The sequence below is a fragment of the Cricetulus griseus genome, assembly GCF_003668045.3.
Source record: "Cricetulus griseus strain 17A/GY chromosome 1 unlocalized genomic scaffold, alternate assembly CriGri-PICRH-1.0 chr1_0, whole genome shotgun sequence".
NCBI lineage: Eukaryota > Metazoa > Chordata > Mammalia > Rodentia > Cricetidae > Cricetulus > Cricetulus griseus.
In genome coordinates, this window is record NW_023276806.1 from 261093116 (window position 1) to 261115583 (window position 22468).

The 22468-nt window shown below is 49.5% G+C and overlaps 6 protein-coding genes across 12 annotated transcripts in view; all 6 read right to left on the reverse strand.

Moving 5' to 3' along the window:
- Tspear (thrombospondin type laminin G domain and EAR repeats) overlaps positions 1–22468 on the reverse strand; it is a 168945-nt gene that overhangs the window by 132241 nt on the left and 14236 nt on the right. The window lies entirely within an intron of this gene.
- LOC100758552 (keratin-associated protein 12-1) lies at positions 1916–2308 on the reverse strand. Of its 3 annotated transcripts, none has more exons than XM_035451521.1 (2): positions 2234–2308; positions 1916–2155 (listed from the first exon to the last, which is right to left on the reverse strand). In XM_035451521.1, exons 1-2 carry the CDS (start codon positions 2306–2308, stop codon positions 1916–1918), a joined length of 315 nt encoding a protein of 104 aa, XP_035307412.1. The 3 variants fall into 3 exon arrangements, with proteins under 3 accessions (XP_035307412.1, XP_027250130.1, XP_035307411.1); XM_027394329.1 differs by having other exon boundaries at positions 1916–2110; positions 2216–2308; XM_035451520.1 differs by having other exon boundaries at positions 2216–2308.
- Positions 6283–6573, reverse strand: LOC103160447 (keratin-associated protein 12-1-like). Its single transcript, XM_027394334.1, has one exon. The coding sequence runs from the start codon at positions 6571–6573 to the stop codon at positions 6283–6285; it is 291 nt and encodes a 96-aa protein (XP_027250135.1).
- LOC100758265 (keratin-associated protein 12-1-like) lies at positions 10588–10950 on the reverse strand. 3 transcript variants are annotated; one of them, XM_035451522.1, is made up of 2 exons: positions 10876–10950; positions 10588–10827 (listed from the first exon to the last, which is right to left on the reverse strand). In XM_035451522.1, the coding sequence occupies exons 1-2, from the start codon at positions 10948–10950 to the stop codon at positions 10588–10590; spliced, it is 315 nt and encodes a 104-aa protein (XP_035307413.1). The 3 variants fall into 3 exon arrangements, with proteins under 3 accessions (XP_035307413.1, XP_027250132.1, XP_027250131.1); XM_027394331.1 differs by having other exon boundaries at positions 10588–10782; positions 10846–10950; XM_027394330.1 differs by having other exon boundaries at positions 10588–10722; positions 10783–10950.
- On the reverse strand, positions 15790–16122 carry LOC100757976 (keratin-associated protein 12-1). Its single transcript, XM_027394332.1, has 2 exons — positions 16046–16122; positions 15790–16015 (listed from the first exon to the last, which is right to left on the reverse strand). The coding sequence occupies exons 1-2, from the start codon at positions 16120–16122 to the stop codon at positions 15790–15792; spliced, it is 303 nt and encodes a 100-aa protein (XP_027250133.1).
- LOC100766293 (keratin-associated protein 12-1-like) lies at positions 20452–20890 on the reverse strand. Of its 3 annotated transcripts, none has more exons than XM_035451519.1 (2): positions 20737–20890; positions 20452–20688 (listed from the first exon to the last, which is right to left on the reverse strand). In XM_035451519.1, exons 1-2 carry the CDS (start codon positions 20866–20868, stop codon positions 20452–20454), a joined length of 369 nt encoding a protein of 122 aa, XP_035307410.1. In that variant the 5' UTR covers positions 20869–20890. The 3 variants fall into 3 exon arrangements, with proteins under 3 accessions (XP_035307410.1, XP_027250129.1, XP_027250128.1); XM_027394328.2 differs by having other exon boundaries at positions 20452–20643; positions 20719–20890; XM_027394327.2 differs by having other exon boundaries at positions 20452–20583; positions 20644–20890.

Genomic DNA, 22468 nt, shown 5'->3' on the forward strand with positions numbered 1-22468 from the left:
AAGCCAGGCATTGGTGGCGCACGCCTTTAATCCCAGCACTCGGGAGGCAGAGGCAGGTGGATCTCTGTGACCTCGAGACCAGCCTGGTCGACAAGAGCTAGTTCCAGGACAGCCTCCAAAGCCACAGAGAAACCCTGTCTCAAAAAAACAAAATAAATAAATAAAATAAAAAATATAAAACAAAAAAGAAAAAACAAAAAACCCTATGCTCCCTGCCTGGACATTTCCCTCAATGAGTCCGTGTGTATGAATCTCAAACCCTGCCTCCTTGCCTCCTTTCTTCTGCTTCCTAGAGACTGTCCTATGGGAGTACTTCCATCACACTGCAGTATGGGAGAAGCCTGCAGGTTTATGCTAGGGAGGAAGGGCTGATGAGGTCTCCACCCTGCACTCTGAGCAGGGCAGAGGGTCTCAGAGGCCCTGAACCCATCACATGTGAATACAGGTTCACCTGTGGGGAGCAGATGATGATGTGTGTGATGACATAAGGGCTCAGGGGTGTCTGAGTGCACACATGTGTATGTGGAATGGCTAAAGTGCATGAGTGCATGTACGTACTAGAGACTGGGGGTAGCTATGCCTCTGTGCATGTGTGTGTGTGCATGAGGGTATGGGTATTCAGTTCACATGTGCCATGTGCATGTGTGTGTTGAAGGAGTGGTACATGTAAATGCTTGTGCACACTCAGGACAGCGAATCCCTAACATCTGGATTCATTTCTGGCTCAGTTTCACAAAGCCCCAATTTAAACCACACACTGGTCATAGACCATCTTGGCTGCTGATTCATAAACCATTTTTCTTCTGCTTGCTTCTCCCCATCAGCCTGCAGCATAAAGGAAACATCTCTAGTCCAGGACAACTGGCAGGGAGAGCTCTGGGAGGGACAGGGCAGGACAGAGTCATAGGCACAGCAGACGTGGGAGCATGACTATCCCTAAGAGCCTCCACCTGAACTACTCACCACAATCTACATGAGACCATAGACATCATCAGAAATGGTAGACTGTCACCAATGCACACGGAGAACATAACCCGGTTTAGACATCATTGACAAGGAGTTAAACTTCAAAATACATGTCTGGGGTGCATGGAGCACAGATTCAACTCTACTCATTGACAGAAGACCGATGCTCACAGGACCGCAGCCGCTGCCACGAGAAGTCAGCAGAACCTCACCATCACGTTGCCTTCTGACTTCTAACTTTAAAGTGATGTGTGTTTCATACTTGCTCATCAGTCAGTGGAAGATGGGCAAGTGTGAACCACCGAAGGGAAGGTGTTACAGGGTCAATCGCATTGTATAACTAAGATTCAAACATCTGAGAAATACCCTGGAGGAAAACATCACCAGGACCCAGGATACAGACCAGAGAGAAAAAACAAAAACAAACAAACAAAAAAAAACAGTCAAGGATAATCCGAGCACCACGGCCCATGCAGCTCCTGCTGCAGGCAGACTGAAAAGGGAGAACAGAGAAGGCAGAACCACAGAGACAAGGAGTCTGTGTCAGGGGCCACATTCTCCTGGACCACAGCAGTGGCCTGACTCCTTCATCAGGTCGTGGCCTCCACCAATATGAATCTCCTGAGCCATAGTGATGCTGGCTCAGAGAAAGCACCAGCCTATATCCTTTCTGATCACCAAGAGGGTCAAGAACTAGAACAGACACCCACAGCTGGTCAGAGATGCTGTTTTATTTGGCCCATGGGTTAGACCAGAACCCCGCATCAGGATATCCTTCAAAGAAGGGCAGGGCATGGGGGGTCTGCTTCATTCTTCTGCATCCTCTCTCCAGTTCCAGGGTGCAGTAGGTATGTTTCCCAGATGCCTCCTGCTGAATCCATAGCCAATAACGGGGTTGGACAGGACAAAGTATGCATCTTCACAGAAGGGGCTGTTTTTGAGACACTGATCAGCAGCAGGAGGGGTTGCTACAGGTGACAGGTCTGCAGACCAGGGTGGGGCAGGAGGGCTGGCAGCACCCAGATGACTGGCACGTGGAGGTCACACAGACTGGCCGGCAGCTCACGGGCACACACACAGAGGACTGGCAGGAGGGAGCCATGCACACCGTGGGCCTACAGCTCGCAGGCACACAGTAAGCCACCTGGTATCGCACAGGAATGCATATAGCAGGTCTGCAGCAGGATGGCTGACAGGAGCTAGACACACAGCAGGATGGCTGACAGGAGCTGGACACACAGCAGGATGCCTGGCAGGGACTGGCTACACAGCAGGATGGCTGGCAAGGGCTGGACACACAGCAGGATGGCTGGCAGCCTGAGGAGCAGCTGGTGTGACACATGGTGAAGGCTGGCTTGTCTGGAGGAGGGTGAAGATGTCTGGAGCTCCTGCCCAGAGTGGCTTTTATACCCAGCTCAGTGACTCAGCCACCTAGAATGCAGCTTTTATTTGCTTCCTGTCCTTTCCCCAATGCTGGCCTTGCTTTTGTTTCTGTGTGTTTCTGTTTTTGTTTGCCCTCAGCTACATGGCTAATTACATCTCTTCCAAGTTCCTTGAGAAGGTATTAAGGCAAATGCCAAATGCTTCAGCTCCATATCAGGCGTCTGGGACTCATGATGGATACAGCTGGGCCCCAACAACTTTGGGTAGTCCCGTCCCTCCACCCCTGCTTTCTACACTGCACAGAGCTTCTCTCTCTTAGGCAGGTTCCACGCCATGCCTGGAGCTTTTGTTGGTGGATATCCCAGAGTCCTTACACCTCCAGCAGCCTGGAGTCTCTATTGAAACTTAGATTTCACCTTTACAACGTCACACAATCATTTTTCAGTAGACCTAAGGTATCCAACCTTGCCACACAGTCTGAACTTAGGGGTGTTCTTGAACATTGCAGCACAAGCCTTCATAAACCACACAGCTCTTGAAGTTTGCAAGCCCAGAAAACAATGTAACAATGTTGCCATATTCTTCTGCACAAGACACAATGTAGTCCCTGCCCGCTGCTCCCTGGCCACAGTTGTCAAGGCCTCAGTGTGCTTTAGCTGGAAAACCTGGGGATAAATTCCCTCAGCAGTTGTTTTGACGCAGGGAAGCCCTGCACATTTCCAGAGGAAGTTACATTTTCACACATTGGAGCTTTTGAGAAGTGGGGTCTTGCCCTAGGGGGGGGTCCTTAACTATTTTTCTAGCACAGAATGAGAGGTTTCTCTTTAATGCTGCTAATCACTCAGCAGTCACAATTTCTCCACACTCACCTTGTCTACAACTGTAAACTGGCCCAGGCTCCTTTTCTCACCGACCTGCACATTCTCGCATTGTCTGCTCTTCTCAATGCAGATCATCTAAGAGCAGTCATTGCGCCACAGCCTGAACGCTGAACTCATGACGTCACTGCACCACAGCCCTAACACTAGCTGTCTGTAGAACTCCTCTACAAAATGCATTAGCCCTAGAGACCTCGTGGGGCAATAGTAGTGTGTCTGACTCCAAAATGCATTAGCCCATAACCTTTCAATTCCATTTCACTAAATTTTTTTGGACTGAGGCAGAAAGCGGTTAGATTTCTTGCCAGACTCTACCACAAATGGCTTTCAGCACAGTTCCTGATGAGCTCATGTTCTACTCTGAAGCCACACAAGAGTCTTTAGTGACTGCCTTTTATTGGAATTCTATCTCACATACTCCTATAGAATGGCCTGTTCAACTCTGCATACAGCATTGGAGGGCTGCTTTTGCTCACAGCTCCAAACTCTTCTCCATCTTCCTGCTAACCAATTGTAAAGGAACCATATGGCAGGACTTCACAGGTTGGTTTGGAGTATGGTGGAAATGCCTGAAGTTCATTCACAGGCTGCCCTTTATTCACGGTCCAGTGTCCCAACAACCCAGAACACAGCTGGTTGCCTTTGAGTGTTCATTTTCTGTCCTGGTGTTTTCTGGTTGCTATGACAAAATGCCTGGGGACAACAGCTTAAGAAGGAAGAGTTTATTTTGGTTCACCATTTGAGGGGATACAGTCTAAATGGCAGGGAACACATGGCGGCAGGGGTGAGGTGGCTGGACATATCGCATGGGGTGTCCCTCGTTTTCCTTTTATTAAGCGTGGAGGACGCCGGCATGCATCAGCTAGACATGCAGGAGGCCGTCTTACAGATGGCTGCCACATAGGGGCTGTCTCATCAGAGGTACATGGGGAGTTCAGTGGCTGTAGAAAGACTCATTGCCCTGGTTTGGGTAGAAGGCAATAGGGATACAGCACAGGGAAGCAGTGCAGGTTAACAGGAGTCTAGATTGGCTTGTGTGGTACGTGATGGAGCTGTCTCAGCTCCATAATCCCTGGAGCTGATACAGAAGGGGCAGGTTTTAGAGGGCATTTCTAAGTGGCATGTGGCCACATATGATAATATGTAATATGTATAAACATGTCACACTCAGAAACATGTAAGAAGCCCAAAGTCTGACACTTTTTTACATTGTGATGGTTTACCTTCCTCATCGCCTTTACTAAATTTAGAACCTTTTGAGAGACACATCTCTGGCCATGTGTGTGAAGGTATTTCCAAAGACGTTTAACTGAAGAGGGAGGAAAGATCCATTGGATCTGTTACTTTTCTGCTGCAGTGATAAAGCACCAAGACCAAGAGAACCTAGAGCAGAATGGGTTTACTTTGGGTTAGAGTTCCAGAGGGCTGAATGTCCATCATGGCAGGAAAGCATGGCAGCGGGCGGGCAGGCAGTGTGACAGGAGCAACAAGCCAAGAGCTCACATCTTCAGATGCAAGCATGGAACAGACAGAACAAACTGGAAGGGCACAAGGCTTTAAACCTGCAAAGCCTGCCCAATGACACACCTCCTCCAAGCGAAGCTGTGCCTCCCATAATCCCTCCAGACAGCGCCACCAACTGGAGACTAAGTATTAAATGCCTGAGTCAGTGGGGAAGCATTTCTCATTCAAAGCGCTAAACCCACCCTGAATGTGGAAGGCGTCTCATGTATTGGGGTCATGGACTTAATGTAAGGAAAACCAGGGAGCACACCATTCGATACGTCCAGCCAGCTCACTCCTGCCACCATGGGTTTCCCACCATCTAGACTGTATCCTCTCCAATGGTGAACCAAAATAAGCCCTTCCTTCTTAAGCTATTGTCCCCCAGGCATTTTGTCACAGCAACCAGAAAATGAACACGCAAAGAAGACCAGCGATGTTCTGGATTGTTCGGACACTCCATCGTGAATAAAGAGCAGCCTGCAAATGAGCTCCAGGCATTTCCACCATCATTCAGCACCAACCAGTTAATTCCTGTCATACAGTTCATGGTCCTTTACAACTGGTTAGCAGGAGGGATGGAGAAGAGTTTGGAGCTGTGAGCTAAAGCAGCCCTCCAACGCTGTATGCAGAGTTGGCAAGAAATCTAACTGCTTTCTGCCCCAGTTCAAAAACTTCTAGTAGAGTGGAATTGAAAGATCATGGGCTAATGAATTTATAGAGGAGTTCTACAGACAGCTCAGCGCTAGGACCGTGGTGCAGTGACGTCAACAGCCACCCCCCCCTGCCCCCACCAAGAAGTCAGCAAACATAACAATGGCTTCTGTTTCTAAGCTGAAAGTGATGTATGTGTGTTGTGTTACAATTGATCACCAGTCAATTAAAGATGGGCACGTGTGAACCACTGAAGGGAAGGTGCTACAGGTCTCTCACATTGTAGAACTAACATTCAAACGCTCGAAAGGTGCCCTGTAAAAGTCACCAGGGCCCAGGAGACAAGACAGCACCAGAGAGAAAAACTAGCCAGGGACAGTCAGAATGTCTGCTGCCCATGTGTCACTGCTACTGATGCACTGGGCAAGAAGAAGATAAAGCAGGAGGGGGAATAGGACACAGCTTTGACAGTGAGTCCATGGCATGCTCCTATGCACAGGACTGCCAGGGACCTGGTGACATCTGCATAAACAGGCCATGTCCTCCACTGCATCTCATCCCCCAAGGATCATAGAGAACATTTATTAACCTTACATCCTTTCTGATACAAGAGGAGCCAGAAAGATAGACATGAAACAGGACAGACATGTGCAGCTGATTTGAAAAACTGATTTATTCAGCACACAGGGTTAGAGAAGGTCCCTGCAACCAGGACATCCATAGGAGGTCAGGGGAGGCAATGCAGATATTGCTTCTGAATCTGCTTTCCCCCAAGTGTCAGAGTAGAACAGGTATGTTTCCCACCTGCTGTACACTCTAAACCTGAGGTCAAGTAGAACGGTGTTGAGAACACAGGTGTGTCCCATCTTCACGGAGGCAGCTGGTTTGGAGACACTGGTCAGCAGCAGGAGAGGTTGCCACAGGTGACAGGTCTGCAGACCAGGGTGGGGCAAGAGGGCTGGCAGCACCCAGATGACTGGCAGGGAGAGGTCACACAGCTCACGGGCACACACACAGAGGACTGGCAGGAGGGAGACACACACACAGTGGGCCTACAGCTCGCAGGCACACAGTAAGCCAGCTGGTATCTCACAGGAATGCATATAGCAGGCCTGAAGCAAGATGGCTGGCAGGAGCTGGACACACAGCAGGATGGCTGGCAGCCTGAGGAGCAGCTGGTGTGACACATGGTAAATGCTGGCTTGTCTGGAGGAGGGTGAAGATGTCTGGAGCTCCTGCCCAGGGTGGCTTTTATACCCAGCTCAGTGGCCCAACTACCCAGAATGCAGCTGCTCTTCCTTATTTGCTTCCTCTGTCCTCCCAGTTGGCTTTGCTGAAGTCTATGTTCCTGCTTTGTTTGCCCTCAGCCTCATGGCTAATTATACCCGCTCCAACTCCTGCTGGGTCTGGGCTCCCACCCAGCCTCCCCCTGGGGCCTTCTGGATTCTACCAAGCTCCATCACTTCCTGGTTTCCTCACACGAGGTCCTAGAGATCCATGTGTCCAGAAGTTGCCCCTACAGGATGACAGTCCTTACACACCCACAAAGATCACACTTCTCACAGGGTTAGGAAGGGCTTGCAGAATGTGAGAGGCTGAACACAGGGAGAGCCCTCCCATGAGCCACAGCTGGAGATGTCAGGCAGAAGCAAGAGCATGGAGGACAGCTCTTTCTCTTTTGTGTGTGTGTGTGTGTGTGTGTGTGTGTGTGTGTGTGTGTGTGTGTAAGAGAGAGAGAGAGAGAGAGAGAGAGAGAGAGAGAGAGAGAGAGAGAGCCCTTCCAAGCTCCTCAGGATCACACTGGAGTGTCTTGCAGGAGGCACAGTTCTCACCTGGGCTCATGACCATAGCAGCAGGTCCAGAGTTTGAGGGCCTGCATATGTGCACACGGGGTTCAGAGTTTGTGCATGTGTGTGCCTGAATGTAAATGCATGCATAACCATATATGTGTGTCCAGGACTGTATGTCCATGTGTGTGGCCATATGCCACTAAAGGCCTGTTCCCTTTCCCACCCAAACTTTACCCAGTCCCAGCCACCTATATATACTATATGAACTGCTCCTCAGGCCACATGCTGCCTGTACTGTGTCTCTGTGCTGCCTCATCACTGCCTGTTGCCTTCCTGGGGCTGTGAGAACACAGACCCCCAAGTGGGGCTCTATTGAAATGGGCTCTGTGCCCCGTGTCTGCCTCCTGCCAGCTGGCTTGTAAGCTGCCAGTCCCTAGGGTGTTGCCAGCCCTCCTGCCCTGCCCATTACTGCTAATTCCTCCCTTGTAGCTCCTCTGCCTGCTGCTGACCTCTCTTCTCCAGGCCCTCAAACTCTGGACCTGCTGCTATGGTCATGAGCCCATGTGAGAACTATGCCTCCTAGAAGACATTCCAGTGTGATCCTGTAGAGCTTGGAAGGACTCCATCTACCTTCTTCCCTTCCTGCTCTTACCATATCCTGAACCTGCCTCATCTCCTTGGAGAATGCTGGAATAACAGAAAGAGAATGGGAAGGCCTGAAGCCCATGCTGGTGTGAGAAGGTCTAACTAACTGCACAGAACCACCAGGGCACATCTCAGGCCACGTCTGTTAGAACATTTCCAGGGAGGGCTACTGAGAGGGTAGACTTTCCTTAAATGTATGGTGTTGTCCCCTTGGTTAGGGACCAGGACAGAGTAGATGTAGAAAAAGGAGAAAGGCAGGCAAGAATTCCTGATTCTCTTTTTCCTGGTCCATCGTGGTATGAAGGGCTCTGGTCCACAATGATGTCCTGAATTCTGAAACTGATAGTCAAGGTAAGCCTTCCCTCCTCTCCAGTGCACTTTAAAAATAATCACTGCAATGTAAAAACACAAAATATGGAAAACTGGTACTGTAAAAGTCAGGATATCATCATGAATAACCCTGACAGTTTGGCTCTCAGGTGTCTGAAGCTGGCCTGTGGAAGGAATGTGTCAGGGTTTGCAGCTGTGGGCTATTGAAGCCCTAGAATTCTACGAGCAAAGAGTAACCTGAACAACACACCTTCCTTGACCGCAATGTCCAGCCCTCTTAGGACTCAGGCCAGAATGCCCATAAAGACACACTCAGACAGTAACACATGTATACTCGTGAGGTTTCTGAAGGGAGCAGGGGCTGAATTGGAAGCAGGACTATACATAATTTGTATTATATTCTGGCAAAGAATTATTCACATTTTGTCTATGTCTTGGAAACATTGGATGAGTTTAAACAAACTTGGTGAAGGAAATTCATGACAGCAAAGCCTTCATGCAGTTGCCTGGTTATTGATGGCTGGTTTTAGCCATGTTTACAATGGGTATCAGATACAAAGAGTAGAGCAGAAGGGTCAGGAAAACGTACAGTCTAGCCAGAAAGAGGACAGGCTAAAGTGTGGATGAGCAGAGTGTGGTTGTTCAAGAGACTAGCATTAAAGAAAAGCTAATGTCACCTATCTACTTTTCTACTTCTGGGTACCCATCATCTGTGGCCACAGTATGACTTCAAATCCAGTGAACACACGGAGGTGCATCCAGCCTCCTTCTGTCACTCATTCCACTTCATCAGGCCCCTGATGAAGATGCTTTTCATGCATTCCTCTGACAGAACCACACTCTCGCAAAGCATCAAGACTGCACTTACTTCCGGGCTTTACTGTATGCATGGTTTATTATGTCAACAAGCCCCTCTACCTACCCCCACCTCCCCACCTCCCTCCCCCCCCAACCTATGAAGCTCAATGAGTTGGGCTAACATCGGCCATCTTTATGACCTACCAGCTAGTAATGTCTCCATCCACATGGCTCCTCGGGTCCTGTGGCTGACTGGTGGGATCCTGGATTGGCTTTGCAACCATGATGTAATGCCTCCCATGGCCCCCTTTTTTTCCTGGTGGTCTTGACTCAGAATACCATCTAGACCACAGGAAAGCACTCTGCTGCCTGAAGGAGATACCCTGCACATGCCCATAATCATGGATGGAATGGGTAGTTTTTTTTTTTTTTTTCCTACATGAGATGGACATGAATTTGGGAAGCTGATTTAAAGTAAGACATGTGGTTGTCAAGTTGACCTTGGTTGATATCTGAATGTTAACCCTCATTGACAACTTGACTGGATTTAGACTCCCATAGGAGACTGAGATGAGCCACTAGGCATGCCTGTGGAGCCTTTCCTAGACAGGAATAATCGAGGTGCGAAAGATCCACCCTGAAGGTGGGCAGACGCAGTGCCATAGGCTGGAGGGCAAAACTAGATACAAGCAGGGACAAGGAAACAGCAGGGCACCAGCATCCTCCCTCTCTGATCCCTGACCACCATGATAAGAACTTCTCCACTCTGCCCTCAGTCACGAGAGCGTGAGCTCTCTAAACTTGTGAGCCAAAATAGCGCCTTCCTCTTTTAAGTTGTTTTGTTGGGGATTAAATCAGCATGAAAAGCAACTAACACCAAAGGGGCAAAGAGGCATCAGGTCTGCACCCCATGCCTCCCAGCGGAAGTGGCAGGAACAGTCTGTGTTGACTACATGTTTATTACATATAATGGATCATCAGCCACAAGAAAATGGGCTTCTTGGGACCAGCGACGAGAAGGTGAAAGAGTGACAACGAATTCCGAGTCTCAGATTCCGGTGTTCAGAAGCTTGTCCGTGGTGAGAGGAGTCGCCATGACCCCCATTATAAAATCACCAGGGAGGAAAAGCTGGCAGGGAACACTGAGCATTCTCCATCCAGGAAGCTCTTGGGGCAAGAGCACTTAGAGGAGGGGGTAGGTAGGGGACAGAGCCATGAGGGAGGAGAAGTCCATGGCAGGTTCATGGACTACTTAATGAGCAGAGGCCTGACCACACTCACTTTATCAGGCCACACCCACACCTTGAGTCGTCACTGTGCCATTGGGTCATAAAAAGCATTGACCTTATACCTTTCCTGATATGAGAGCAGCCAAGAAAGACAGACATGAAACAGGACAGACGTGTGGAGTTGATCTGGAGAAACTGTTTATTTGGCACTAGAAGTTAGAGATGGCCCTGGAGCCTGGGCACCCTTCCAAAGGGCAAGGAGAGGGGAATCCAGATGACTTCCATGTTCTCCCCCTAGAGTCCCAGGGGTGGGCAGGATGGGCTTCCAGTATGCCTCATATGCTGAACCAGCAGCCAGAGGACAGGAGCTAGCAGAGAGGACAGGTTGTCCCATCTTCACTGGGTCACTGGTCAGCAGCAGGAGGGGTTGCTACAGGTGACAGGTCTGCAGACCAGGGTGGGGCAGGAGGGCTGGCAGCACCCAGATGACTGGCAGGTGGAGGTCACACAGACTGGCCGGCAGCTCACGGGCACACACACAGAGGACTGGCAGGAGGGAGCCATGCACACAGTGGGCCTACAGCTCACAGGCACACAGCAGGCCACCTGGTATCTCACAGGAATGCATATAGCAGGCCTGCAACAGGAAGGCTGGCAGGGGCTAGACACACAGCAGGATGGCTGGCAGGAGCTAGACACACAGCAGGATGGCTGGCAGGAGCTGGACACACAGCAGGATGGCTGGCAGCCTGAGGAGCAGCTGGTGTGACACATGGTAAATGCTGGCTTGTCTGGAGGAGGGTGGGGATGACTGGAGCTCCTGCCCAGAGTGGCTTTTATACCCAGCTCAGTGGCCCAACTACCCAGAATGCAGCTGGTCTTCCTTATTTGCTTCCTTTGTCCTTCCAGCCAAGCATTGTTGTGTCTGTGTTTCTGTTTTTGTTTTTCCCTTGGCTTCATAGTTAATTATACCTCCTCTACACTCCTTCTACACCTGGGCTTTTCCAGCACCTTCTCTGTTCAGACTTGCCCTGTTGCTCTTCACAAGTTCTTTTTTGTGATACCCAAAAAGATCCAGGGGATCAGATGCCCACCACCATGGCACGATGGTCCTCGCACTACCAGATGCTATACTTCTCCTATGGTTGGGAAGGGTTTGCAGAGTGGGGAAGGCTGACACAGGGAGCATCTCCTGAGAGAGAGTGTTGTAGCTCAGAGGGCAGATAGGAAGGGCATGGAGAACAGTTGGGAATCAGTGTGTGTGTGTGTGTGTGTGTGTGTGTGTGTGTGTGTGTGTGTGGAGAGAGAGAGAGAGAGCGAGAGAGAGAGAGAGAGAGAGAGAGAGAGCCTGCATGTATGATAATGTGAGCATGCTCATGAGCTCAAACACACATGAGGGTCAGAGCTCATGCATGAGTGTGTATCTGTGTGTAAATACATGTGTACACGGGACTGTATTTCCATGCGTGACCACTCAGGTATAGACCTGCTTCTTCCTCTGTCCAGCACCCCTCCCAGCCCAGCCCCCAGGTGCCAAATGAATGGCTCTCTAAGATGTTTCGCTGCTTCTCTCCCACCGGCTGTGACCCACGTTAAAGCTGTGAGAACTACTGCTGCCTGGAGGCCCGGTGCCCTGTTGCTGCCTCCTGCAAGCTGGCCTGCTGGGTCTCTGAATTTCCAGCGCTGAGTGTTGTTCTGCGGGCTCCTCCCCAATGGCACCCACACCTGCTGCTGAGCTTTCTTCTCTGGTCCCTCAAATACTAGGACTGTCAACATCGCCACCCTAGGTGAGAACTATCTGTCGTGATCAGGTAGAGCTAGGAAGGGACTCAGCTGTCCCCTAACTTCCTTCCTGTGGAGCGGCAGCATCCCAAACTCCTCTTTCCCATTCTTATTGTCATTCTTTTCGCCTGACATTGGATAAAATTAGACTTCTGCCCAAATGCAGAAAGGTATCCAACCTCGTTCTATTTCCACTCTCATGTTCTGAACCTGCCTTTTAGGACCTGCCCTTTGGGGAACATTTACCATAGAAAGAGGCTGGGAGAAGCCTGGGGTCCATGCTAAAGAGGATGGAGTGGTGGTTTTTCCTCACTGTCAACTTGATGGATTTAGAGTCTCCTAAGAGAGGCTGGAGAGATGGCTCAGGGGTTAAAAGCACTGGCTGCTCTTCCAGAGGTCCCGACTTCAAATCCCACACAGTGGCTCATAACCATCAGTAATGGGATCTGATGCCCTCTTCTGTGCATGAGGACAGAGCACACATGTACATAAAATAAATAAATAAATAAATAAATAAATAAATAAATAAACCTTTTAGAATCTCCTAGGAGATGAAGGCACACTCCAAAATTCACCCATGTGTTTTCATGGAGGACTGGCTGAGAGGATAGACCTCCTTGACTCTGGCAGCACCATCCCACGGGCTGACAAACTAAAGGACTATATGGACTACACGTGGGAATGGAGAAAGCCAAGCTAGCAACACCATTCCTAGTCTGCTGTCTCATGGTTTATCATGACATGCTCTGCCACCTATAACAGGCTGAACCCTCTGAGACCAGGAGCCAAAATAACTCCTTCCATCCTTTAAGTAACTGCATTGAGCATTTTATTACAACAAATACAAAGGCAACTAACAGAGAAGATGAGTATAAGTCAGTGCTCTGTTGTGACTGATGGTGGCCATGTGGTTCTTGGGCCTTTGATTCCTTTGTGGATAGAATGTGTAGAAGTTTTAGCTCTGTAAGCCCTAGGGTGCTATAAATAAAAGCAACGGGACTTCCTGGTGAGACTCGGAAGACCAGAATACCAATAGAAATTCAGACAGGAGGGTGTGTTCATGCCATTTTCAAATAGAAAAAGGATGCTACTGAGTCCAGAGGCCATTTGTGTATTACTCTTGGAAAGGATCTGTGTGACTTTGATCGTGTCAGAGCATACGTTTCAAGTGATGAACAAATTAATTTGGTGGAAAAAAATTCAAGATGGCAAAGATGGTGGCTTGGGTGTTGCTGGCTGCTTTTAGCCATATATATTGTGAGAATTAAGATTTTTAAGGAGAGAAAGGGAAGGAGGGATGGAGGGAGGGAGGGAAGGAGACAGAGAGAGAGAAAAGAAAGAAAGAAGGAAGGAAGGAAGGAAGGAAGGAAGGAAGGAAGGAAGGAAGGAAGGAAGGAAATTAGGCAGCCTGACCCAAACAGGAGTAGTTAGCATGCTGTGGCTGGAGACAGTGTGTGGTTGTTAAAGAGATTAATACCATTAAAAGGAAGCCAGTTGGCACTGGGACAACAAGAAATTGGCTAGACCCCACCTTTCAAAGACTCAGGATGAGAACATGAGCCAAGTTGTTCTTTCCTGCCACCATGGTAAGAAAAGTAAACACACAAGGACTGGCCAGACCTGTGGATGACACTAGTGTCAGCAGCAAAAGGCACCAGATTTTTTATTAGTTACTTTGTCACTGTGATGAAATACTCAACGAGAAGCAATTTAAGGGAGGAAGGGCATACGGTTCACGGTTCAAGGGGTTCAAGTCCGCCATGGTGAGGAAGTCATGGCGGCTGGTCACATCGAATTGGCCGTCACACAGAGAGAGAATGCCAGTGCTCACCAGAGAGGCGGGAAACTATGCCAATCTGCTCATTCTCTCCTTTTTCTTCAGCCCAGGCCCCCAGCCCACGGTTGGTGTCATCACTTTAGGGTGGGTCTCCCCACTTCCATTAAACTAATCTAGATAATTGCTCACTGTAGGGAGAGATCTGCGCACCTGTGCCACTAACCATGCCTGGTTTGGGCTTGGCCACAGGTGTGCACAGGGCGTGAGAATAAAGGGCTGAGAGAGGGGGCACTCACTCTCTTTTGGGGTTCCAGTCGGGTCTCGAAAGTCTGGGTTTTCGGTTTTCTCATGTAAGTAATTTCCCACAATAAATAACCAACATGATCCTTATTCCGAGTACTGTTATAATTCCTCTGCAGCTCACAGGCACACACAGAGATGTCTCTTATAGATTGATTATAGATCCAGTCAAGTCGATAGTCAATATTAACTATGAGAGAATCCCTTTGTTTCTCAGTCTCTAAATCTACCTTCACCTTCCAGTGAGACACCAGAATCCGTGCATGTGTGAGTGTAGAGCACACAAGGGTATATGGATATACATACAAAGATATTTCATAAAATATGAATATGTTTGAGGGAGCATGTGTGTGTGTGTGTGTGTGTGTGTGTGTGTGTGTGTGTGTGTGCTTAAGCATGAAGGAGGCACAGAAATGTGTGAAGATTGTGGTAACCGAATGTTTACACATGAGCAGGCTTCTCTGTGTGATTCACGTCACTATGTGAATCTGAGTGCATGAGGGAGCCAGTCTGAGAGGGCCTATGCGTATGACTGTGTGTACACATGAAGTGGGGTGTGTGTGTTCAGGACTATTATCCCATGATGATTGATTCTATTTCTGACTTAGTTTCACTCCGATCCCTCATTTAGCCAACACAGTGTGTCCTTGACCACCTAGGCATCTAGGTTATGAAATGACTTTTACAACTCATATATTAAGCGAGCTGGCCAGCAGTGAGACCTCCACAGAAGAACTGGTTTGGGACAGTGTGTGGGACTTCAGCAGAGCCTAGGAATTGTACACCTGCTGTTCTATGAGGAATGAGCACAACAGACCACAGGTGACTGAGGGTGAAGCTTGCACTGGAGAGCGGGGACTGTAACCAATACTACACAAGGAAAGGATAACCCCAGTATGTCGGCATCTTGGCTATGAGCAATGGAAAAGTGCCAGTCTGAGGCATAGGACACAGCTAACTTGATTCACTGAGAACGCAGGACAGGGCTCACCTGACTCTAGAAGCAGTCGTACCAAGACATGAGTGGAACTTGGACGATGTGTCCAGTGTCCACACCGGAAGTGACATGAAGCGATTATTATATCTGACGACCATTCAAGAACAAATGGGCAGGTGTGCCACAGTGGTGGTGGTTGACAAGTTCGATCACATAACCAAGGTCCAGCTTTTGAAAACTGCCTGGCAGAAAGAAAGTCACTGTGATTCATGGCACAGGACTTCCCAAGAGCAGAAGGAAACACAGCCCTGGACAATCCAGGCAATCTAACAGCTGCCACTGTGCAGCCCCTGTTGCCCTGGAGAAGGAGAACTAGGGGAGGCAGGATGGAGCCACAAAAGATGAGTCCGTGGCAGGGGCCATAAGTTCAAGGGCAGACAGACAGGACAGGGACATGACCACATCTACTCTATCAGACCATGTCCTCTGTCCTGCATTCCACCTACTGAAGAGCCATAGTGAGGCTGGGTCGCTTTCTGATACTAAAGCATCTACACAGACAGACAGGAGCTACAATGGACGAGTAGAGGTGATGAGAGAAGCCACTTTATTTGCCACAGTAGAGAAGGTAAGAGAAGGACATCGGAGGTAGGACATTCTTAGAGAAGGGCGGGCATTTTCTCACAGTTCCACGGTGGGCTGGGCATGCTTCCCCACTTGCTTCACACCAAATCCACAGTCACAGGAGGAGGAGGAGGAGGGGGTGGGGATAGATGTATCCTTGCCTATAATAACAGCAGCTGGTTTGGGACACTGGTCAGCAGCAGGCGGGGGTGCTACAGGTGACAGGTCTGCAGACCAGGGTGGGGCAGGAGGGCTGGCAGCACCCAGATGACTGGCAGGTGGAGGTCACACAGACTGGCCGGCAGCTCACGGGCACACACACGGAGGACTGGCAGGAGGGAGTCATGCACACAGTGGGCCTACAGCTCGCAGGCACACAGTAAGCCATCTGGTATCTCACAGGAATGCATATAGCAGGCCTGCAACAGGATGGCTGGCAGGGGCTAGACACACAGCAGGATGGCTGGCAGGAGCTGGACACACAGCAGGATGGCTGGCAGCCTGAGGAGCAGCTGGTGTGACACATGGTAAATGCTGGCTTGTCTGGAGGAGGGTGAAGATGTCTGGAGCTCCTGCCCAGGGTGGCTTTTATACCCAGCTCAGTGGCCCAACTACCCAGAATGCAGCTGTTCTTCCTTATTTGCTTCCCCTGTCCTCCCAGTTGGCTTTACTGAAGTCTATGTTCCTGCTTTGTTTGCCCTCAGCCTCATGGCTAATTATACCCGCTCCAACTCCTGCTGGGTCTGGGCTCCCACCCAGCCTCCCCCTGAGGCCTTCTGGATTCTACCAAGCTCCATCACTTCCTGGTTTCCTCACACGAGGTCCTAGAGATCCATGTGTCAAGAAGTTGCCCCTACAGGATGACAGTCCTTACACACCCACAAAGATCACACTTCTCACAGGGTTAGGAAGGGCTTGCAGAATGTGAGAGGCTGAACACAGGGAGAGCCCTCCCATGAGCCACAGCTGGAGCCAGACAGCAGGCAGAAGCAAGAGCATAGAGGACAGCTCTCTCCCTCTTTGTGTGTGTGTGTGTGTGTGTGTGTGTGTGTGTGTGTGTGTGTGTGTGCATAGGTGCACATGGGGTTCAGAGTTTGTGCATTGTGTATGTCTGAATGTAAATGCATGCATAACCAAACATGTGTGTCCAGGACTGTGTGTCCAGGACTGTATGTCCATGTGTACCCATACACCACCAAAAGCCTGTTCCCTTTTCCACCCAAGCCTTCCCCAGTCCCAGCCACCTGAAGATGAACTGTTCCTTGGGCCACCTGCTGCCTGTCCTGTATCTCTGTGCTGCCTCACTACTGCCTGCTGGCCTCCCAAGGCTGTGAGAACCACTGCCACAGACCCCAAGTGAGGCTCTGTTGAGATGGGCTCTGTGCTCTGTGTCTGTCTCCTGCCAGCTGGCCTGTGGTGAGCCTGTTAGCTGCCAGTCTCCAGGGTGTTGCCAGTAACCTGCCTACCTGATCCTACCTGCCCCTCCCTTGTGGCTCCTCTGTGTGATGCTGATCTCTGTTCTTCAGGCCCTCAAACACAGAACTGTCACTCTGGCTAAGACGCCGCCATGGTGACTGTGTTGATTTAGGAATGGTCTCATCTCTCCAAGCCTCTCACTGTGGTGTCGGGGCCCTACCTAAACTCCTATTTCCTAGTCTCCTTGTCTTTCCTCGTGGCTTTAAGGAAAACCAGACCTCCCCTGAGTGATCAAAGCATTTGACTCTCATTCTCTGTCTGCTGTCTCTTGTTCTGAACCCTCTTCCAAACCCCAACCTCCAGATCCTAGCAACCAGAAGGAGGCAGGGAGAGGCCTGAGGGCCAGTGCTATAGAGGGACAGTAAGAAGGTTCATTTTTCCTATCAACTTGAATAGATTTAGAATCTCCTAGGAGACAGAGGCACATCTCCGACATGTCTGTGAGAGTCTCCATGGAGAACTAACTGAGAGTCTAGACAGTCTGTGATGGGGGTGGCTCCCTCCAGTGGGCCAGGATAAAAGTGGAAAAAAGAAGAAAGCTAATCAGTTGCCAGTATTCTCATCTCTCTTTTGTGGCCATTGTGACTGTTGTGCTCCCCATGACAGACCGAACTCTGTGAACCCAAGAGCTAAAAACCTCCTGCACCCCTTTAAGGTGCTTTACTCAGCATAGTTATACAAAAATAACTAATACAGAAAACTACTAACCCTGACTATGTGGTTCTTAGGCCTTTGACTGGTGTCTGGATAGGCTGTGTAGGAGTTTTGACATAGGGGCTTTATATGCTATAGCTATTTATTCTATAACTCAAATTCTGCAAAGAGCTAACGAGGCATCCAGGTGAGACTTCAAGACCAAGACACCAACAGAAATTTGACAAAAGAATGTACTCATCAAATTTCTGGATGCTGTTGGGAACTGGACCAGAAGCCATTCTTGGGATAGTCTGCAAGAGAATTTCCTCTATGCCCAGAAGCTCTATGTGAGGCTGGGTTTATAGTAGTAGCTAAATTAACTATGCGGAATAAATTTCAAGAGAGCAAAGAATTCACACAATGGCCTGATTATTGCTGGGGGCTTTTAGACAGAGTTACAGTGAGAATCAAGAACTAAAAGCTGAGCAGAAAGATTCAGAAACCATGCAGACCCAGCCAGAGAGGGAGCCATCACAAAGCCGTGGCTGAGGAGGGTGTGGTTGTTAAAGAGATTAATGTCATTAAAGAGAAGCCAACCACTTCATCCTGGGACAACAGAAAATTGGCCAGACCCTACCCATCAAAGGCTCCAGAATGAGAACATGAGCCAAGATCAATCCTGTCCCTTTTAAGTGTTTTGTCCTTTATCATGTCACAGCGATGAGAAAAGTCAACACTGTAGGGCTGGCAGGGCCTCTGCCTGTGCCTCTAAGCAGCAGTGGGACATTCTGATGGTGTCTTACCTCTCAGATGACAAACCAGAATGATGCACGTGTGTGCTTGAGTGAAAGGTGCGTGAGTGCACAGAGATAAGCATGGCCGTGTGTCTGCAGGAGCATGCATACACGTGAAGAAGTGTGGCTCTGTGTGTGTGTGTGTGTGTGTGTGTGTGTGTGTGTGCTAAAACACATGGAGGTGGGAATGTGTGTTTAAGTATAGTGGTGTGAGTGAGCATACACACATGTGAATGTGAGTATTTTTTCATGTATGTCCTTTATGTTCATGAGGGCTTGAGTACAAGATCGTGTGTGTGTGTGTGTGTGTGTGTGTGTGTGTGTATGTGTGTGTGTTACCTGGGTGTGAACATACCATAGGTGCATGGAGTATACTGTATGTCAGTCATTTTTAGGAAAAACACTTATTTAAACAGCACAGTGTATCCCTGACGATTTTGGGTGCTAAGGGATAAAACAACATTTGCAACTCATGTTTCAGGGGCAGCCTGCAGGGAATAAAGGAAAAGGTCAAGGCAACCAAGAGGGAGAACTCTAGGACCACAGGTCCAGGATGATGCTATGGGATGCAGCAGAGGCTGAGACCCCCATGCCTACCTGTCTCAGGAACAGTCAGAACCAACTACAAAGACTGGGCATAGAGCAGGCCAATGGAAACACAGTCATCAACACTTCCCGGAGGAAAACCTTCCCCAAAGTTAGCCATAGCTGTGATGGGCCCATCTCCATTGTTAATATAACAGCTTTAAAGTCACCATAGAAATACCCAGAAATACTTCTGGGTATACTGATGATTATAATTCCAGAAAGGTATCACTGAGGAGGAAAGACTCCCCCTAAATGTAGGTAGCACAAGCCTTATTCTGAGGGTTAGGATTCCAGACCAAATAAAAAGGAGGAAGCCACCGGAGCACCAGCAAGCCTCACTCTGCTTCCTGACTGCAGATGCAATTCGATCAACCATATCACCCTCTTGTCACCATGACTGTCCCATCATGAAGGGCTATGCCCTCAAACCGTGAGCCTTCAGGTTACTTCCATTGGGAATTTTGTCCCAGGAAGAGGGACAGAGAAGCCCACACAATTTTTGGAAGCCATCTGAAGTAGAAAGCACTTGTTAGAACACACAGAAGTGACCCACGCCACGGAGTGAAAAGATGCAGAATGGTACATATGTGGCTCCAGAAGGAGCCACCCCAAGAAGTTAGTGGGACGTGTGTGTTCCAACCGCTTCATAGGGAACCGACTAGATGTGTGTCTGTCATATTATAATTGATTAACAGTAAGAAAATGGGTATAAATGTCCCAAGTACTGAGAAAGTGATTCAGAGAGCAACAGTTTGTATAAGTGGAATTCAAACATCTCAAGGCTGCTCAGGAGGAAGAAAGTCACTGTGACCGGGCACATGGGACATCCCCAGGGGAAATAGAAAACCTTTCATAAAAACACACTAGGACTCACTGTGCATGAGCCCCTACTTCAGGTACCATTTGAAAGGTAAGCAGGAGCAGACACTGCAATGAACACAGGGCCCACAGGGATGCCAGGGGCATAAACACACCCACTCACCAACCATGTCCTCCACCCTGCATGCTTCCTCTTAAGGAACCAAGGTGAGTCTGCATCATAGAAACCACTGATCTTACATGCTTCCTGACGCCAGTGAAGCCAGGAAAGACAGACAGGAACCAGAACAGAGAAATGCACAGCTGCCTAGACAAGTTACTTTATTTGGCACATGGGGTAAGAGAAGGATCCTCGAGCCAGGGCATCCTTGGAGAAGTGCAGGGGAGAGGTATCTGTATCATTCCACTGTGTTCTCTCCCAAGTTCCAGGGTGAGCTACGAGTGCTTCCAACCTGTTTCAGGTGCAGAACCACTGCCACAGAGGGAAGGGATAGATGTGTCCCGTTTGCACTGGCAGCAACTGGTTTGGAGACAGACACTGGTCAGCAGCAGGAGTTGCCACAGGTGACAGGTCTGCAGACCAGGGTGGGGCAGGAGGGCTGGCAGCACCCAAATGACTGGCAGGGGGAGGTCACACAGACTGGCCGGCAGCTCACGGGCACACACACAGAGGACTGGCAGGAGGGGGCCATGCACACAGTGGGCCTACAGCTCGCAGGCACACAGCAGGCCACCTGGTATCTCACAGGAATGCATATAGCAGGCCTGCAGCAGGATGGCTGACAGGAGCTGGACACACAATAGGATGCCTGGCAGGGGCTGGCTACACAGCAGGATGGCTGGCAGGAGCTGGACACACAGCAGGCTGGCTGGCAGCCTGAGGAGCAGCTGGTGTGACACATGGTGGAGGCTGGCTGGTCTAGAGGAGGGTGGGGATGACTGGAGCTCCTTCCTGGCATGGCATTTATACCCAGTTCATTGTCCCAGAACACCCAGAATGCAGCTGGTCTTCCTTGTTTGCTTCCTCTCTCCTCCCAGGTTGGCTTTGCTGTTGTCCATGCTCTTGTTTTATTTGCTCAGCTCCATGACTAATGCAGCATATTCTATCCGCTGCTACATCCATACTCCCAAGCCATCCTCTCCTGGTACTATGTGGACTCCTCCATGCCCCGTGAATTCCTGATTTCCTCACATGGCATCATAGAAGTTCAGGAGTCCAGATATCCTCCCTGTGGGATCCAGTCCTCCCACAACCACAGAGATTATTCTTTTCCTGTGGTCTGGGAGGCTCTGCAATACGTAGGAGCCTGAACACAGTGAGTACCCTCATCCATCAGTGTCCTGGGGGAAGGCAGGTTGGACCAGCTGCATCCTCAGAAAGCAGATAAAGCCAATATAGGTTCACAAGGACCACAGCCTGAACCTATGCTAAAGCCAAAGATCCAGGCCCAGTCCTCCTTTTGGCATGTTCAGCAAAGAGCCACAAGTACCATCATGAAAGGCACAGCTACAGCGAGGCCTGTGGGTATCTACACAAGTCACCTGAGGTTGGGGAAGAGGTGTCTGAGTTGGCCCCAGGTCTTTGGATGCCTCTCTGGATGAGATGAGGAGATACAGGCATTCACGCGAGACTGACTCTTCCTCCCGGCCCTCCTAAAGCCACAGTACCACAGAACAGAGGCAGCTCATATATTATCACCATCTTCCCTCCCATCACCTGCTGTAAAACACAGGGATCATACCCGAAAGGGTCTAAGGTCACTCTTGAAAGGGTCCATGTCTCTTTGTTTCCACTTCAACTCCATCCTTGACGGGAACGAAGCTTTGAGACAAAAAGAAGATGCTATGCTAGAAGATGCAGGCCTGGATTGCCAACATTCTCCATAGCTAATGTTCCTGGGATCTAATAATTCGTTCTGCTGTGAGCAACGTCTGAACATCATTACAGCCTCTGCTTGCCCTCTCCCTCTTTCTTTAGAAGTGAAGAAGACATCACACTGGAGAGAAGCAGAAAGTGGTTCACAAGGCCAGACCATCCCTGCAGGCTACCTGACTCCATGCAGCAAGGCTGTTCCAGGATAGCTGCTGTGAGTAGGAGAGACAGCCTCAATGACTTCTAGCCACTACACACCCTGGCCACATCCTCCAAGTTCTACTACTAATAAGGAGGTAGACCAGATGTCTGTCATAATGCCAGCTTCTCCTCAAGAGCTCCCCATTGACGCTGAAGAGAGGGGTCCTCAAAGACTTGCTCAAACCACAGCTTCTGCTGCATGCAGCAGGACATTTGGGAACAGAAAACCGAAGGTGTAGAGTGTAGCAAACCTGAAACCCTGATGGAATAAACAATAGCTGAGAAGCCCTTCCTTAACTACCTGTTAGGTGTCCACACTCAGACAGGGCTAGTCAGAGGCATACATTAGCTCCTAAGCCAAATGAACCCCACTTTTACCCAGCTCTCTGCTAATTCAACATTATCAGTGGGTGAGAGGAACCCAAGTTGGGCAAGAGAAGTATCTCAAACATGGGCAGGATGTACCCCAGAGAGAGCTCGTGGTA